General features: G+C 45.2%; 1 protein-coding gene across 3 annotated transcripts in view; it reads left to right on the top strand.

The window, feature by feature from the left end:
- GSE1 (Gse1 coiled-coil protein) overlaps positions 1-17,574 on the top strand; it is a 770,474-nt gene that overhangs the window by 746,702 nt on the left and 6,198 nt on the right. For 2 of the 3 annotated variants that reach the window (XM_003758460.4, XM_012540351.3), the window contains exons 8-15: positions 5-196; positions 1,596-1,936; positions 2,565-2,889; positions 8,307-8,905; positions 11,408-11,520; positions 13,970-14,240; positions 16,046-16,159; positions 17,194-17,556. In XM_003758460.4, the coding sequence (XP_003758508.4) occupies positions 5-196; positions 1,596-1,936; positions 2,565-2,889; positions 8,307-8,905; positions 11,408-11,520; positions 13,970-14,240; positions 16,046-16,159; positions 17,194-17,556 (2,318 nt within the window). The remainder of the gene's footprint in view (positions 1-4; positions 197-1,595; positions 1,937-2,564; positions 2,890-8,306; positions 8,906-11,407; positions 11,521-13,969; positions 14,241-16,045; positions 16,160-17,193; positions 17,557-17,574) is intronic. The other variant, XM_031957167.1, reaches the window with a different exon arrangement.

The raw sequence follows: 17,574 nt of genomic DNA, 5'->3' as shown, positions 1-17,574 counted from the left end.
CCAGGGTAGATGATTCCTACTGCCTTTCAGCCCTGCGCTCCCCCTTCTACCCGATCCCAACTCCTGGCTCGTTGCCTCCTTTACACCCATCAGCTATGCACCTCCATCTCTCGGGGGTTAGGTACCCTGCGGAGCTGTCTCACTCATCCCTCTCAGCACTGCAGACAGAGCGAATGTCAAGTCTCACTGCAGAAAGGTAAAGTCTGTTCTACTGTGGAAGTGTCGAGACTTGGGGTTTTGGTGTGGGAAGAAGAGCACCATAGAGCTCCATCCATATTTATGTTTTAGGTCTTCTTATACCTGAGCTCCATTAATTTAGCCTTCCTTCCTTCCTTCCTTCCTTCCTTCCTTCCTTCCTTCCTTCCTTCCTCTTTCTTTCTTTCTTTTTTCTTTCTTTCTTTCTTTCTTTCTTTCTTTCTTTCTTTCTTTCTTTCTTTCTTTCTTTCTTTCTTTCTCTCTCTCTCTCTCTCTCTCTCTCTCTCTCTCTTTCTCTTTCTTGAAAATATTTGACTAGTCATATTTCTTTTTAAAAAACATTTTAAAAACATGTAAAGACAGTTTTAACAATCATTTTGTAATAATTTTGAGTTCCAGTTTTTTTCCCTCCTCCTTGTGATGGTAAGCAATTTGATATGATTGTACATATGCAATCATGCAAATCATAATTCCATACTAGTCATGTTGTGAAAGAAAACACAGACCAAAAGAAAAAAAAAAAAAACATGAAAAAAGTATGCTTGTATTTGCTTTCAGACTCCCATCAGATTTCTCTCTGGATGTGGATACTATTTTTCATCATAAATCTTTCAAAATTGTCTCGGATCATTATATTGCTTAGAATAATTGTCAATCACAATTGATCATTGTATAATATTGCTGTTACTATGTACAATGTTCTACTGGTTCTGCTCACTTCACTTTGCATCAGTTTGTGTAAGTCTTCCCAGGTCTTTCTGAAATCAACCTGCTCATCATTTCTTATAGCATAGTAAACTAGGTAGGCTTGTTCTTTTGTAACGTTTTTAATTTCATGTTATACTTTTAAAACATTGGTCTAAGGGCAGTTCCATAGCATTCCCTAGATTGCCAAAAGCATCTGGGATCTGTCATCATTCTACTGTGATTAGTCCTACCCTCTCTAGGTCTTAGTAGCCTGGAAAGTTCTTGGCCCTCTTTTTCCATAAATTTTCCATTGAGAATTTGCTCAGTGTTCCAGAAAGATTTCTGGATTCTTTTACTGTTGTGTGAGCAGCATCTTTGGGTTAGGAGGTTCCTGGGTATCTTTCCCAATGATGTCCTTAAAGAGCTTTGATACCAATTTAAATCCTACTGCTTATCATTTTATAGAAATCGCAGTTTTGCCAAATGGAAATTATTGATGAAAAAAAGTGCTTGAATTTTGCGTGTGTGTGTCTGTGTGTTGCACACATACATATATAAGGATATATGCATTCATTGCACATTCACATACAAAGTTTCTTTGGAATTTGGAATACAAAGTTCTTGGAATAATTTGCCCATTTCTAGTTTTCTGGAATACTTGGATTGACCTTCATCCCCATTCTTTTTTTTTTTTTTTCATTCCTTTTTTTCAGGTTACAGATGGATGAAGAACTGAGACGGGAGAGGGAACGGGAACGAGAACGTGAAAGAGAACGGGAGAAGGAGCGAGAAAGGGAAGCTGATCGGGAACGAGAGAAGGAGCGAGAAAGGGAACGAGAACGGGAAAAAGAACTGGAAAGAGAGCGGGAGAAGGAACGGGAGCGGGAAAGAGAAAAGGAACTGGAGAGACAACGTGAGCGAGCCCGAGAGAAGGAGCTGATGGTCAAGACTATAGAGAACCAGTTCCTGCCAGTATCTGAGCTGCATGGGCTACGGGTCCTTCCAGCAGAGGATCGGGTGAAACCTTCAGAGCAACTAACACCAAACAGACCAGGTGAGTCTCGTCCCAGATCCTTGGCCTGGCATCCAGATAGATCTTTGGGAGGTAGATGTATGGGCCATTGCCATATGCTTTTTAGTGGTGATGGAGAAGGTAAATGGACTGTTGAAATGCTACAGAATGGACTTGACTGGCTCTTGGCTATTCAGGAATTTTAGAACTGACCCAAAGGCTATTTTGGAATCTGTAGTAGACTGTCTTCAACCCAACTCTGTGGAGGTAAGGAACTCCCAATATGGAAATTCTTTCCACTGATGCAGCTCAGCTTTGTTCTAAAGAGCTGCCTGGGAACACTGAGAACAGTAGCTTGCTATGGCTGGTATGTCCAAGGCAGTCTTTCCACCCCCTGGTCTCCTTGATTCCCAAGACTGCCTTTCTAGCCCCCACATCATACTGTCTCTCTCTATGTCTCTACTACTTTAAATATTCATGTGGCTAAAATTACTCCACTTATACTCTCTTGTTTCTAGTCAATAGAATAGGCCCCTGGCAAAGGAAATCAAGTAAAATAACATCTTTGGTTAGTTAAAGGTGAAGTAGAGGGAAGGAGGAGGAGGAAAAGAACTGAGCAAATACAAGAGTCAGCTCCTGAATACCTTCCTTTCATCTTTCCTCTCTGCAGAGAAACTCAAGGAGCCTGCCTTGCAGACCCCAAAGGCTGTCCAGCACCCCCTGCACCCTGCTCCCGCTTCCCACCACCCAGTACCCAGCCTCATCTCCAACCACAGCATCTTCCCCCTGCCCGGGAGCAGTGCAGCCACAGCCCTGCTGATCCAGCGCACGAATGAGGAAGAGAAGTGGCTGGCTCGCCAACGGAGACTACGGCAGGAGAAGGAAGACCGGCAGTCCCAGGTGTCGGAGTTCCGACAGCAGGTCTTGGAGCAGCATCTCGACATCAGCCGCCCCCCAGCTCCAACAGAGCCGGAACACAGGCCTGAGAACCCCAGGTACTACCTGTAGGCTATTGAAGGATGAAGGTTGATCTTAGGGCCACCATCCAGGCCCCGAGAATCTGGGGCGGGGGGGGAAAGAAGGGCATTCTGAGCAAAGCTTTGTAACTTCTGATAGCCATTCTGCTCACATTGTCAAACTCTAGCCCGGCTCTTGAGGAAATCTCTAGATTGGAGCTCTTAATCTGGACTGTGTGAATGTTTTCCTTTTTTAAAAAATAGCTATTTAATTGTTTTTCTTCCTACCTTGCTTAAGAATTTAAAAACATGATTTTTAGAAGGCATTTTTAGACATCCAGAAAGATCCATGAGATAAAATAAGTTGAGAAGCATTGCTCAGAGACGCTTCCACTGGGTGACCAATCATTTCCATTAAGGAATGCTGGAACTACCGATCTACCACAGTCCCCTGCCTGATACCAATTCCCCTCCTTCAGGAGGGATTGATATTCATGTTGTGCAGTTGAATCCAATTCTTCATGACCCGCTTTGGGGTTTTATCAGAGACATGGTAGAGGTTTGCCATTTTCTTCTCCAGCTCTTTGCAAATATGAGGAAACAGACCAGTGGGGTCACACAGCTAAGTATCTGAGGCCAGATTTGAACTCGGGAAGATGAATCTTCTTGACTCTTAGCCTAGTACTCTATCCATCATACTATCTAGCTGCCTTTGATATTAATAGCTAGTGTTTCTATAGTACTTCACAAATATCTTACTTGATCTTCATAACAATTAAATGAGGGAGATTCTCTTGTTTTTGCCATTTCACAAATGGGGGAAACTGAGACTCAGAATGACTTGTCTTGGATCTTATAGCTAGTAAGTGTCTAAGGCAGGAGTAGAACTCAGATCTTCCTTAACCCAACAATAGTCTCTATCCTAGTTAGTATTTTGGGCTGAAGGGGAGGAGGACCTCATACTCTTGTCACTTATTCCCAGAAATCTGTTTGGGTCTGGTTTAGGGAAGGGAGAAATATAAGTTGGATATATTGGATTACTTGCCATCTAGGGGAGAGGGTGAGGGGAAGAGAAGGAAAAAAATTTTGCAAAGGGAAATGTTGAAAATTTTCTGTGCATATGTTTTGTTTTGTTTTGTTTTTTGGCTGAGGCAATTGGGGTTAAGTGACTTGCCCAGGATCAGAAAGCTAGGAAGTATTAAGTGTCTGAGATCACATTTGAACTCAAGTCCTCCTGATTTCAGGGCTGGTGCTCTATCCACTGCACCACCTAGCTGCCCCTGTGCATATGTTTTGAAAACAGAAAGCTTTAATAATAAAATAAAAAGAAATATAAATTGGGTGGGGGAGGGTCCTGACTAGGATCCCATCCCCTTCTAGTGCTTTTAGGGAATCTCCCTAGTCATTGATAGTGAAGACCTCCATTCAGCTGACTCATAATAGCCTTTATAATTCTCTGGGTTTCTTCCCAGAGCAATCCCATGAGGGGGGCTAGCCCCCTGATTGCTGGTTTAGTTGCCTTGAGCAGGAAACGGCCTTAGAACTGTGAAGGGGGCCCCACGGATCAGAGGCGGGGGACCTTGGCCCTCTAGCTCTGCATCGGCCATAGCACCAGACTGGCCCTGCCATTCAGATGGCCGCTTTTGACTGAGAGCTAAATTTACAGCTTCCATAAGTAGTAGAAAGGCTGACCTTCCCTTTGGAAGCCCGGAGGTATCACATTCACTGTCAAATGGCTGTTGAAGGGGAATATACTTGGCCAGTGGGAGACTAGGGGCTCAGAGGTTTGCCTCTCTCACGAGCTGCCTGTGTGACCTTGCCTAAATTATTTCTTTCTCAGCCTTTGCTTCTTCATCTTTAAAATGAGGGGGTGGAACGAGATAATCTCTTAGAGATTGATTCCCATCTTGAAAAATATTCTAAATCCAGCTGAAGGGGGCCTCTGTATCTTTAAATCCAACCTGATTTGGTTATCTTCTCTCTCCACACCCCTCCTCCCCCCAGCCCCCCTTTTCTTCTTCCTTCAGCCTTTTGGCTGATTGACAGAGCCTTCTTTGCAGCGCTGTTGAGCACTTAAACAGGGCTGGCTCATCCAGCCCGCTCTGCCCCTGGATTCTATTGTTATTTTGGGGCAGCAAGGGGATTAGTTAAACTAATCAGGTATAATAGGAAGCGGATTTCAGGCCTGCCTGACAATGGTAGATCCTCCCTCCAGCCTTCCACTCTTGTGGAATTATTTCATTCTCTCTCTCTCTGACAGCCCCTGAAAAGCAAAAAGAATGTCGAGGTCACCTCTGCTCCATGCACCGGAGAGATGGGGGTCTGGGCAGAGGTGGGCCTAGGAGACCGATGGCGTGTTCGTTTGGTGTCTGATCAGGACCCTGTAGAGCCTTCCATATTTCTTTCATCCCCCTCTGCCACCCCCCTAGACAAGCCTCTCCCATATAGAGAGCTGTAATTCATCTGCTTAGGAAGAAGCCCTTTAGCCCTTGGAGATGACTCACACTTGGAGGATTGAGATGTCAGCCTAGTTAATATACATCCTTGCGAGGAAACCTGTAAGCTGTCTTTGTCTCTTGACTGGGCTTTTCTCCCAACCGTCCCCCACCTCCCCATCCCCTCCCTCTGCCTTCCTTCAAAGATCCATTAAAAGCCTCTCCATTGGCCACTTGTTCTGTTAATGGAAGCCCATCGATAGGAAACCGCCTATCTAAGACACTCAGACCTCTCCGGCAGGACCCCGGTGCATGAGGGAAGGGTCTTCCAAAGGAGGGGGAAGGAGGAGGAGAAAGCTTCGTGTAGTTCCCTCGGCATCTTGGATTCCGAGTTCAGCAATGATCTGAACTCGATGTTCTGACATGTGGAGGGCTTGTTCTCTGAGCCGGAAAACTGTTAAATGCTTGGCGCTGGTGCATGAAATATTTATTCTGCTAACGGGTTTTTATTCCTTGGCCGTTTACTTAAGAACAAACAGTTTCACGGTATCGTTCCCTTTTGTACTTGGGTGATCTAGAAGCTAGGTTTTATGTTTGTCTTTTTAACCCCAAGTCAGCCCAGAATGAAGGCAGAGGGACGTGGTTTTTGTTTTTTGGCCCAAGGGCAATCCCCCATCTTCACCAAATGTCTGGCTGACTGTTCCTGCAGGGGAGGGAGATGAGGATTACCCCTTTCATGCCTATCTAACGATGCCCTGGGCACAGATTGCCCTCACAACATGGAAATGAGGTTACAAGCCTACCTCACTTCATATAGTAGATTTGCCTCCTGGAGGAGGGTAATGTAACCCCAAAGTCTGTGAATTAAACCATTTCCAAATGACTTAATTGGGGGGAGCTGGCTCTTTCAAGGATTCCTGTAGTGTATCATTTTGTAAATTGAAGAATCTTTTATTGGTGAAAGAGCTTCCTCTCTTCCCGATTTGTCTTTTATGAAAACTGTAATTCTCCTATTATAAGTTTATTTAAAACTGAATAACAAACCTGCGGTGAGTGAGCCCAGCCGACAACAAATAACAAACCCTAAATCAGGTCCAGCTACATTAACCCAATAACCCATAGTCTGAAGTACATGGTAAGTCACTAAGGGCCTTTGAAAGGATATTTGAGGCAGCCAAGTATAGGAAATCAGTGGGCTTCTGCCCTCGGCTGGAGTAGCGGTCCTGGCTTGGGCACGTGGCGTTTTAGCTACAAAATGGGAATAATGATATTTGCATTCCTTGGCTCGCAAGGTTGTTGGTTGGATGAGATAACGTATGTAAAATATTTATCAGCAATTTACATTAAAACATTCCCCTGTGGCCAGTTGCTTTGTGAGGCTTGCTGTTTTCTCGGCACCCACTGGGTGTCAGCATAGCTAAAGAGGGATCCCATTCGAAGTGTTTTTAACCCAATAGACCCAGGCTTCTGAATGGTAGGTCCTGAAATCCCCATGTCCTTCTTAGACTCTCTCTTGAGACCAGCAGTTTATAAGGGGGATGTTCTGCTACCAGCAGGAGGAGACAAACATGAACAATTATCATTCTTGCCTCCACTTTTAAAGATCATAAATCCAGGGCAGCTAGGTTCTGTGCATGGAGGACCCGAGTTCAAATTTGATCTCATCAGACACTTAACACTAGCTGTGTGATCCTGGACAAGTCACTTAACCCCAATTGCCTCACCAAAATAATAATAATAATAATGCCCATAGAGTTAAAACTAGAAGGAATTATAGCTTCCGAAACTGAGACCCAGAGAGGCAAAATAAATGATTCAGAGTCACATTAGGTAGGATTTGAACCCAGGCTCTCTCATTGTATTTTTCTTTCCTCTGTACTACATGACTTGGTCATAATGAGAGCTATCTCCCACCACCGTGAGAGGGCTTCATACATATTGTGTTTTAATTTTGAGAGCGAAAAGGCTTAACAGGAGAGATTGCATGTCCAAATTCACATTCAGAAAGCATCCTAAGAATCCTTTGAAGTGCAGGTGTTATTGTCTCCAGGCTGTACATGGAACAGGACTTCTCCAAACTTTCAGTCTGGTCCAGCTTCTGGGTTCTGTTGACAAAGTCCCACTTCCTTCCTCCCTTTCTTTCTTTTTATAATATAGCTTTTTATTTTCAAAATATATGAAAAGATAGTTTTCAGCATTCATCCTTGCAAAACCTTGTGTTCCAATTTTTCTCCCTCCCTCCTCACCTTCTTCCTCCCCTAGACGGCAAGTGATTCAATATATTTAATATATTCAATAATAATTTTCACAATTATCATGCTTTACAAGAAAAATCAGGTCAAAAAGGGAAAAAAAGAGAAAGAAAAAAACAAGCAAACAACAACAAAAAAGGCGAAACTACTATGCTTCAATCCCCATAATCTTCGCTCTGGGTGCAGATGCTTCCCTCCATCACAATTCCATCTCATTGTTGAAAAGAGCCACATCCATCAGAGTTGATCATCTTATAATCTTGTTATTGCTGTGTATAATGTACTCTTGATTCTACTCACTTCACTTCCTACTTCCTTTCTTGAGAGATAGTTGGAGATGGGATCATTTGGGGAGACTGTCAGTGATCTCTTGATTCCACTCACTTCACTTCCCACTTCCTTTCTTGAGAGATAGTTGGAGATGGGATCATTTGGGAAGATTGTCAATGAGGGTTAATGGAAAAAGCTCAGTCCGTACTGGAGCTTGGAAAATACATTATCTTAGGTAAATCACTTCCTTCTTACGGACCTCTTCTCTCCTGTATTAAAATAAGAAGCTGTAGTTAGGAGATCCTAAAAGCTTCTGTCGACTCTACAGCTCTTTAGATGTTGCTTCCAATTGTCAGGTGTTTCAGAAAACATCCACCTGAGCTCCCAAGAGCAGCCCAGGGAGGTTAAGGGTAGGTATGTGGGCGAATGGGAAGGGTGTGTTTGATTTCTACTCACTTAGTCCTTCTGTGTCTTACGGGTCACTCTGTTCTCTCCCCAGACCGGGACCAACTCGTCATGAGCCAAGCAGCCGAGACCAGCCACAGCACTTTGGAGGGCCCCCGCCCCTCATCTCTCCCAAACCTCAGCACCATCCCATGCCCACCTCCCTCTGGAATCCAGTAACCTTGATGGAAAACACCCTGGAACCACGAAGGGTACAAGAAAATCATTCTCTCCATACCCACCCAGCTCCATTTGAGCCCGGCCGACAAGCTATCCCTTTGGTTAAAGTAGAAAGGGTTTTCTGCCCAGAGAAGCTGGAAGAGGGGAGTAGGAAGAGGGAGGCAAGCCTGGATAAATACCAGCCACTCAGGGAGCCTGGGCCATTGGAACACAGTGGGTACTCTCACGGGCCCTTCTTGGCTGAACTGGAGAAGTCCACTCAGACCATCCTCAACCAGCAGAGAGCAGCTCTCCCCCAGCCTGGACAGTTCCCTGATGTGAGCCTGCCCCCAAAGCCCAGCTCTCCGTATCGGCCCCAGCTCCCCAGGGGCCCCGACCCCATGTACGTTTACGACGAGTTCTTACAACAGCATCGGAAGCTGGTCAGCAAACTGGACCTGGAGGAACGTAGGCGGCGGGAAGCCCAGGAGAAAGGTCAGTTCCCTTCTAGCCAGGTATTTCCCAGTTCCCCCTCCCCGCTTCACCTCCACTTCTGGCTGCAGAGACTTCAGCTCTGTGAGTCGGAAACAGGAGCTCTAGCTGTTCCTCCAAAGACAGATGATGAGACAAAAGAAGGGAATGGAAGGAAAATCACCTTGGATTTTAATAAGCCCCAAGTAGTGAATTCAGATGGCTTCTCTGTAGCTAATTGACACCTCCGAGTAGACAGACCCCCGAAACCTTTCTGGCCCATCCTCTATGCAAATTGTATTGAAAGCCGAATCAAAGCCTATCTGTAAATCCTGTTCTCCAGACATGCACAATTAATAAATGATGAGCTGAGGCTAATAAGAAGGTTTTAAATATTAATAGTTTTGCATAATAGGAGGATACAACAACCAAGGGGAGGGTCCTCAGAGCAGTAGGGGCTCAGGGCCATCATGGCAAACAGCAGAGGCCCTGCAGCGGCCATAGCCTTCATCCCTAAAGCCTGGCTGGCGGCCGCCTCTCCCAGGGCTCCGGTTCCTTCTGTAGGATCGGGGCCATCTTGGCCACTATCTCTTCTCTTCCCTTTCCCTCCCTCAAGAGCCAAGAGGAGCAGGTGAGCAGGAAGGAGCCCGGAGCTGGAGCCTCAGGGCCTTTGGGATACGCTCTGCTGGGAGCTGGCTAGGTGCACCTGCCTAGCTGGTCTGACCACAAGGAAGTGGCCCTAGAACTCTGTTATCTCAGCCAGGTTGTCCCAGGGAGCAAGCCAGCTCATTGCTGTTCCTGTTCCTTACAGGGAACTCGGTATTCACTGCTCTCAGATGAGCAGAGGGTTAGGGGAGAAAGCCCAGTGGAGTGGAAAAGAGCTCTAGATTGGAAGTCACTGGAACAAGTTGAGAGACTGGTTAACCTCAGAGATCTTAAGCAAGTCAAGTCAACAAGCATTTCTTAAACACAATGTGCCGGGCACTGTGCCGAGGGCGGGGACCACAAGGGGAAAGACAGACAATCCCTGCTTTCAAGGAGTTTGCACATCAAAGGAAAGCAAAGGGACGGGGGAGATGCCATGAAAGGTACCCAGGTGGGGGAATGGGGAAAGGAAGTCCTGGAAGAATGAGAAGTGGCCCACCTCCTCCCTGCCCCTCCTCCCCGTCAGATGGAGGTTCTGGGAGGAGCCGTCGGCAGAAGTCCAGCTACAGGGGTGCAGGATGAGGTTTCTTGGAGAAGAAGAAATCAGGAATGGGGAAGTCCTGGGATCACAGATTTGAGAGCTGGATGAACTCAGTTAATAGCCTCAGAGAAGGAGAAGCCCGTGTCCTCGGAGAACTTCCTGCTGTAAATTTTGGGATCCTTTGGATAGACCCTTGGATAGACAAACATGTGTTTGTGTGTCTGAGTTATTCCCTTAGACTCCTTTTAAAAGTAGAGAAGGGTGCGAGTTTGGGAGAAAGTTTTTTTTAGGCTGGATTGAGGGATATTGGGGAACAAGAGGAAAGAGAAGTAGATTACAAGAACTTAAAAGGATCAGACAGGTTTTCTGATGGACCTTGAAAGCCAGGGTGAGGGATTTGGACATGGTACATGGAGAGGCTCCAGAGCTCTCTGGATATTGCTTTTTTTTTTTACTCTTTTTTAATACCTGAGACCCTTTGGTCAGTCTGTTCAGTCAGTGGACTCCTGTGAATCACAGTTTTAAATGAATAAAATATATAAGATTACAGAGGAAGACAATTAGTGAAATGTAGTTTACCAAGTTTTTATTTTGGTATTTTTAACAAAACATCAAATTCCTGGACCCCAGGTTAAGCACTCCTATGCTTCAAGACATACATGACATGACCGAAATGTAACATTATCCAAGCACCAATAAGACATCTCAACGAGGCAGTCACAAGGAATAGGAGAGAGCTGAGACTCAGGGGGAACAGGCTTCAAGTTCTGCCTCTGCCACTGGGCTGAGTGAAGTTGGGCAAGACACTGCCCTTAATTTGGATTTATTTTCCTCCTCTGGAAAATGGGGGAGTTGAATAATCATTATGGCCCTCTTAATCCAGACCTTTTATAATTCCATAGTTAGAGAATATAATTCCCTGTACACTGGGCACAGTGTATTTTGAATTTTGAATCTTATAATCAATCATAAGCTAGAGTACAGAGAAGCATCTGCCTAATAGCTGTGGGTGAATGAGTGTATCTCATCATATATTCTTCAATTCAGAACACACACACACACACACACACACACATTCTAGGCTTTTGTTTGACAACAAAATGGAAAAGCAGACTTGGGTTCTGCAGATTCCATCTTTGTTGCTTCCTCCCAAAGTGCCTTTGAGCCACTTGATCTCTGAGGTATTAACCTCTATTTACTCATATGAAAAATCAAGGGGTTTGACCAGGTGACTGTTGGCTCCTTTTCCTGTTCTGATTTGCCTCTTGCTTTTTAGTCCTGGCAAGCTCCCAGGCACATAGTAGGCACTCAGCAAATCTCTCTTCCTTAATGGATTTCAGGTTACTACTATGACCTTGATGACTCTTACGATGAGAGTGATGAAGAAGAAGTCCGGGCCCACCTCCGATGTGTCGCCGAGCAGCCGCCCCTCAAGCTGGACACTTCCTCTGAGGTATTCCCGTTCCAGAGTCCCAAATGTCTCCTCAGCTGAGTGCTGGGGATTTACCAAGTTTTTCTCTCAATCCTTCTCTGCCTGTAAACTTCCTTCTGTTCTGTAACTCTCCTCCACGTGAAATCCATCCATTTACCTGACCACCAGAAACCCCATTGCCGCCATTTTTCATTGGCAGCATGGTAGAGTGAATCCTGGACTCAGAATCCAAAAACTTGGGTCAGGATCACTTCCTAAATATGGGACCTTAATCTTCTTTGCCCTTTGGGGGCTTCCTCTACTGAATGAGGACTTGAACATGATGAGTTTGTACTATCATTTCCTTTTATTCATTCATTTGTTTGTTTATTATTTTTTATTTTTATTAATTTTTATTTATTATTATTTTTGTTTTTTGCTGAGGCAGTTGGGGTTAAGTGACTTGCCCAAGGTCACACAGCCAGGAAGTGTTAAGTGTCTGAGGCCAGATTTGAATTTAACTTCAGGCCTGGTGCTCTATCTATTGCCCCGGGTACTGTCATTTCCAACCCTAAATGTGTCTATATGGGCCTGTAAGTCTATATGTCCCAGCCTTCTGCTCTATTCCACCATTGTTACTTCATCCTTTATCCACAAGGAAAATGTCATCAGAAGGACAGGGAAGAGACATTGCTCACTTAGCAAAGACATTTTTGTTGTCCTTTTTCTATAGTATTTTATTTTTCCAAATACATGTAAAGCTAGTTTTCATTTTTACAAAATCTTGTGCTCCAAGTTTTTCTCCCTACCTCCCCCCTCCCTAATTCAGCAAGCAATCCAATATAGACTAAATATGTGCAATCCTTTTAAACATAGATTTTTCATATTTTGTGTCTAAAATCTGACCAAAAGTGCTAGGGGGACCGTGAGAAAGAAAAAAATGAACAAACAAAGAAAAAGGTGAAAATACTAAGCTTTGATCCACATTCAGTCTCCATAGTTCTCTCTCTGGATGTGATTGGCATTTTCTTTCCCAATTCTATTGGAATTACTTTGAATCCCCAAGTCCAAGCAGAGATATTTTTGTGATCCGCAAAGGTTGGGAAAGTATTAAATCCTTGTATAACGAAAAGATGGGAGTGAATTTATTATTAAGACATTAAATTTCAACTCTATCACTAGGTTTTTCCTCCCCCTTGGTGATATTCTAGCATTCAGAGCTCAAGAGAGAGGGAAGGAAGGGAAGGCTTTGAGGTGGGAAGAGTAAGTAGAGGAGACCTCATCAAGCTAGGAATCACAGATGGGTGATTTTGAAGGAGAAAATAGGGGACGTGTTCTTCCCAGAAGAACAGAACGATGAAGTGCTGGATCAGCATGGTAGATGTGACTTAAGGAGGCACAGGAGCAAAGGCTCATCGAGTCTCATTCTGATACTGAGCAGATGCCATTTCTCTTAGGACTATGCCCTTGGGGTATTAAGCAGATTGAGCTCCGTGCAAGGCATCCGAATGCCCACACAGCCCTTGAGTAGATGCCTTCTCAGCCTGAAAGTGGGATTGCCTAGCCCTTTGGTCCTCCAGCTTTCTCTCTGAGTGATAGCGGGTCCTCCAAAGGTCAGGATTATGAGCAGACAATCCATTCTAATCCCGCAGGTATTTATTTTGGAAGGACTCACCACATGCAAGATGCTCTGTTAGGCAGATAAAACAAAACAGTTGCTGCCCTCAAGGAGCTTCTGTATTTGGGGATCGGTCAGGGTGAAAATCAGGAACATTTTCCTGGAGGAGATGACACGTGAGCTGGCTCTCAAAGAGAGCCAGGGCTTCTAAGTCCTCCCACATCACACTTCCCCTAGGAGATAGTGATCCTTCCCCTGTCTACTACTTGAAGCATAATGAAGTTGGACTGGGTTTCTCCCATAGGCTATAATCAAATTTTCTTGAGAAAATGATTTTTCCCTTCCTCATTCCCTGTCAATTACAGAAGCAGCTATCATTGATACGGGCTTTAAATTTTAATTCTGATGCTTACTGGCTTTAGTACCCATGGGCAAGTCACGTAAGAAAAGAGCCTCAGTTTCCTTATTTGTAAAGATGAGACTATCATCTATGGGTCACAGGGTGGTTGTGAAGAAGGACCTTTGTCAGTCTCTAGGCATTATGGAAATATGAGCAATTATCATTCCCTCATCCTTTGCCTGGAGGGCAAATGGCATTTTTCACAAATGGTTCACATATGCCTTTCCCCCCTTCTGTCAGTTGTGTTCTCCTGGGGCCTTTCACATGATCGATCACCACATTTGTGGCTCACTGATGCTTTTGAAGCTAGCTCCCTGTCCCTGGGGCATCTGTGAGGTACAGCCGGATTCAGAAGGTCAGGGGTCAGATGAGGCTGGATGAGGTGGAAGGTCCTGGTTGATTAAAAAAGCCCAGGTCATTGTGTTTGTTTTTAACTGACTTTGTTTCCATGTCTGGTCATCTCTCTCACTTAGAAGCTAGAATTCCTGCAGCTCTTTGGCCTGACCACCCGACAGCAGAAGGAGGAATTACTGACACAGAAGAGGAGGAAGAGACGCCGGATGCTAAGGGAGCGGAGTCCATCTCCCCCGGCGGTTCAGAATAAGCGGCAGACCCCTTCCCCCAGGCTCGCACTCTCCACTCGATACAGTCCCGATGAGATGAACAACAGCCCCAACTTTGAGGAGAAGAGGAGGTTTCTGACCATTTTCCACCTGACTCACATCAGTGCTGAGAAGAGAAAAGGTATAACCCAAAGACCGTCCCTCCCTGCAGGGGTGTCTGTCTAGATCAAGGGACTTGTACAGTAGGATGAGAGCCAAAGTGACTCTCTGGTCTTGAGCCAGTTGTCACAAGTTGTCAGTTTTGTTCTGGCTCTGAGGTGGTCACATATTCCTATATTACCTCGGATTTTCTTCTCGGTCTTAGTCTCTAAAGCCCTCCAGTCAGGTAACCCTGCCCAGCTCTGAACTTGACGCCGACCCTAAGTCTTGACTTCTTTTCTCCTTTTCCTCCTGGGAGGAGGTGGACAATAGCTGATCATCTTGAAAAATAGCTGTTGTCCCAGCTGCCTGTGTCAGTCCCGAGAGGTAGACTTGTTAGCAGAGTATCCTTCTGCTCTGCTTAGGAGAATGAAACGACGCCTCTGCAAAGCAGCCCTTGGGTACCACATCCATCCATCACGCTCAGTGGATGCAGGCGAGCTTCCTTTTCCTGCTGAGCTTTTTCCTTCTTGATGCATCCTCTTGGTTTCTTTCAGTGGCTTTTGTTTTCTGAGGGGCAAGATAAGGAGATAATTATCGGTTTCTGGCAAAGCCTAGGGAGAACTAGCTATTACTGTGCAGAAACAGAACCCTCACATTTCTGAGACTGTGCCAGCGGAGGGGAACCCCAGCAACTTGACCCTCTACCTCTCCCGCTCCTGCCAGGGAGCCAGAGAAAGCAAGTCTCCTACTTGACTCTGAGGCGTGATGCATTTTGACACATCAGGTTAGCGGGTAAGAAACGTGGCCAAACAATAGTTACTGCAAGTGCAGCAGAATGGTCCACCCTAGACACATAGATGGGCCACAGGCCAGCCTCGCTTTGTGCTTATTCATTTAGCCCTATTTATGGTTCCTTCCAGTGTTAAGTTTGCTTAGCCCAGTAATATCTCTGAAAGAAATCACCGAAGAAGGAAAAACCTTCAGAAATCCCTATGGATCAATCTAGAATTCATTTTCATAACTGTGTACTTGGTTCTTTTTTTAATCAGTTGGCAGGATTTCCCTTCTTTCCTTGAAGGAATGGCAAGAATCATCAACTCTTAAATCTAGCAGGGACCTCAGGGATCTGCTATCAGCACCCATCAGTAATAGCTCTCACTGCCTTTAATTTTGTGAAGAGAAGGCAATATCTCTGTTTAGTCCTGCTGACTTCCAGGAGAAGGGCCCTTGCTGGTTAGGCTGTACATGTTTCATGCTACCAGGATTCCCCAGGAGGTGTTGCAGAGTTGATCCGAGTCAATATGTTCTTGGGGCTTGTGAACAGAGCTTCATTTGGGGTAGTTGTATAGGAAAATACAATGCACAGAGACGCCAGTCGTGCTCTGACAGGGTTAGAGAGCACACTGGAGTGAGGATTGGGCTTCTTCTCTGTGACTTTTATAATATGTTGGGGCCAGTCTTTCCAATGGAAATGCATCTTCAGGATCTTGATGTTAATCCGTGGACAGACATTCTTTGCCTTAGCACTTGCTAAGTCAATGGATAGATTTCCTGGAAGGCACAAGCCCAGGTCACAGAAGCAGAGAAGAGAAAGACTAGTAATCAGTCAAGAATTCGATTTTTATTACCTCTGCTGCAGTAGACTCCTCTCAGTTGGGGGTTTCTGTGCATTAAACACAAACCTAACACGTGATGTTTGGTTTGGTTTTTCCTTTTTTTTTTTCCCTTGGCTTCTTGTTCTTGGAAAGCTGATCATGGCCTACGGCTATGATTCCCACTTTTCCTCTCTCTCTTTCTCCTATATGGTGCAACAATCTCGTTAATCCCAGGCTGCTTTTCTCACAGACAAAGAGAAACTTGTTGAAATGCTCCATGCCATGAAACAGAAGACATTGTCGGGAGCAGTGACAGACTCAGTGAAAAACGCTTCGAGGGACAGTCCCATTATCTCCCTGAGCGGTAAGGGGCAAGGCCGGGAAAGGGCCTTGGAAAGGATGTGTGGATTGGCACACTGCCCTTGGCCCCATCTTCACCTTGAGTTCTATTTTCCTAAGGATGGAATGGCATTCTGTCCATACAAAAGTCCTATTGTCTAAGTGAATGTCTGTCACTTCTGTAAGTGATAAAAATAACAAGGATAAAGGACATTTGACTGGGTCAGTGTTAAGAGAAATGGGGGGGCCTCTCTGAGTTTAAGAAGTGAGGACTTTGTGTCCTAGGATGAAGAACTCACAGCCTTTTGTGATTATTTCAAACTCACAATACACAAAGATGCACCTTTTGTAGGATCAGTTGAGTTGCAATAATTAACCATCCAAAACCACTGGTGAACCTTTAGGCTGGTCTATTTGGGTGTCAGTGGATGCTGTTAGAGCCCTTACAGTTATCTTCTTATTTAATCTTTTCAGCCCAAAATGGGGGGACTGTATGGATTAGTCACTTCTGTGCCTTTATGCATCTGGTCTGTTCTCCATGTATTCTTGGGCTTTCCTCTTCTGGTCTAGATCTTGTGTTTCCAGTCCTTGGTTTCTAATGTCTTCTCTTCTCTTTATTGCCTTTCTCAACTTTTTCCTCTGCCATTTGGAGCAGGTCGCCTCATCTGTCTTGGTCCCCATGCCCCCATTTCTGTCCCTGATGTAGTCTCTCTCAGCCAGTGTGAATAAACAGACTCCCACTTACTAGACCATAGAGTATCCCCATCCATCCTTCTGATGCTTTTCCTTCCAGAAGTCTGGCCTAAAGCGTAGATGAAACTTCCCCAAATGCACTTGGTGCAGCCAAGCCAATGTTCACGGTGTTCAGTTGAGTTGTTGCTCTCCATGATCCACTTCATTTATTTCCCTGTGAGTAACCCCCCGGAGGAGCTTCTCTTTACACCCTGTTACCTCCTTGGAGAGTTGAGCACCAGCCAATCCGCTTGGGGCTTCGTGTGATTGCACTGCCTTGCATCCTATAGCTACTTTATGCTTTTTCTGAATTTTTGTTTCTAAAAGAGCCAGCAGCGCAGCAAGTCCCTGCAGATGCAGACAGACCCATCGGTACTGCAGCCTCCTTATCGGACACGCCGAAGCCAGCAGAACCTGGAAGACTTGAACAACCCAGACCCCAGGAGCTCCAGAGAGTTGGGGATCCAGCCTCCGAGAAGGCCAGAATGAGTGACACCCATGGTGGGAAGAAGAGCTTGAGCATGCTCCATTATGTCAGGGGTTCCTTGTCCAAGGACATCCCCATCCCCTTGTCTCACAGCATGAATGGGAAAAATAAGCCCTGGGAAGCCTTCATGGCAGAAGAGTTTGCGCATCAGTTCCATGAATCTGTGCTGCAGTCTACCCAGAAAGCCTTGCAGAAGCATAAAGGTAATGGCCATGTTCACC

This window comes from Sarcophilus harrisii, chromosome 2, assembly GCF_902635505.1.
Source record: "Sarcophilus harrisii chromosome 2, mSarHar1.11, whole genome shotgun sequence".
Classification (NCBI taxonomy): domain Eukaryota; kingdom Metazoa; phylum Chordata; class Mammalia; order Dasyuromorphia; family Dasyuridae; genus Sarcophilus; species Sarcophilus harrisii.
Note: the sequence above shows the minus strand (reverse complement) of the source record. Positions and strands in the feature narration are given on the sequence as shown.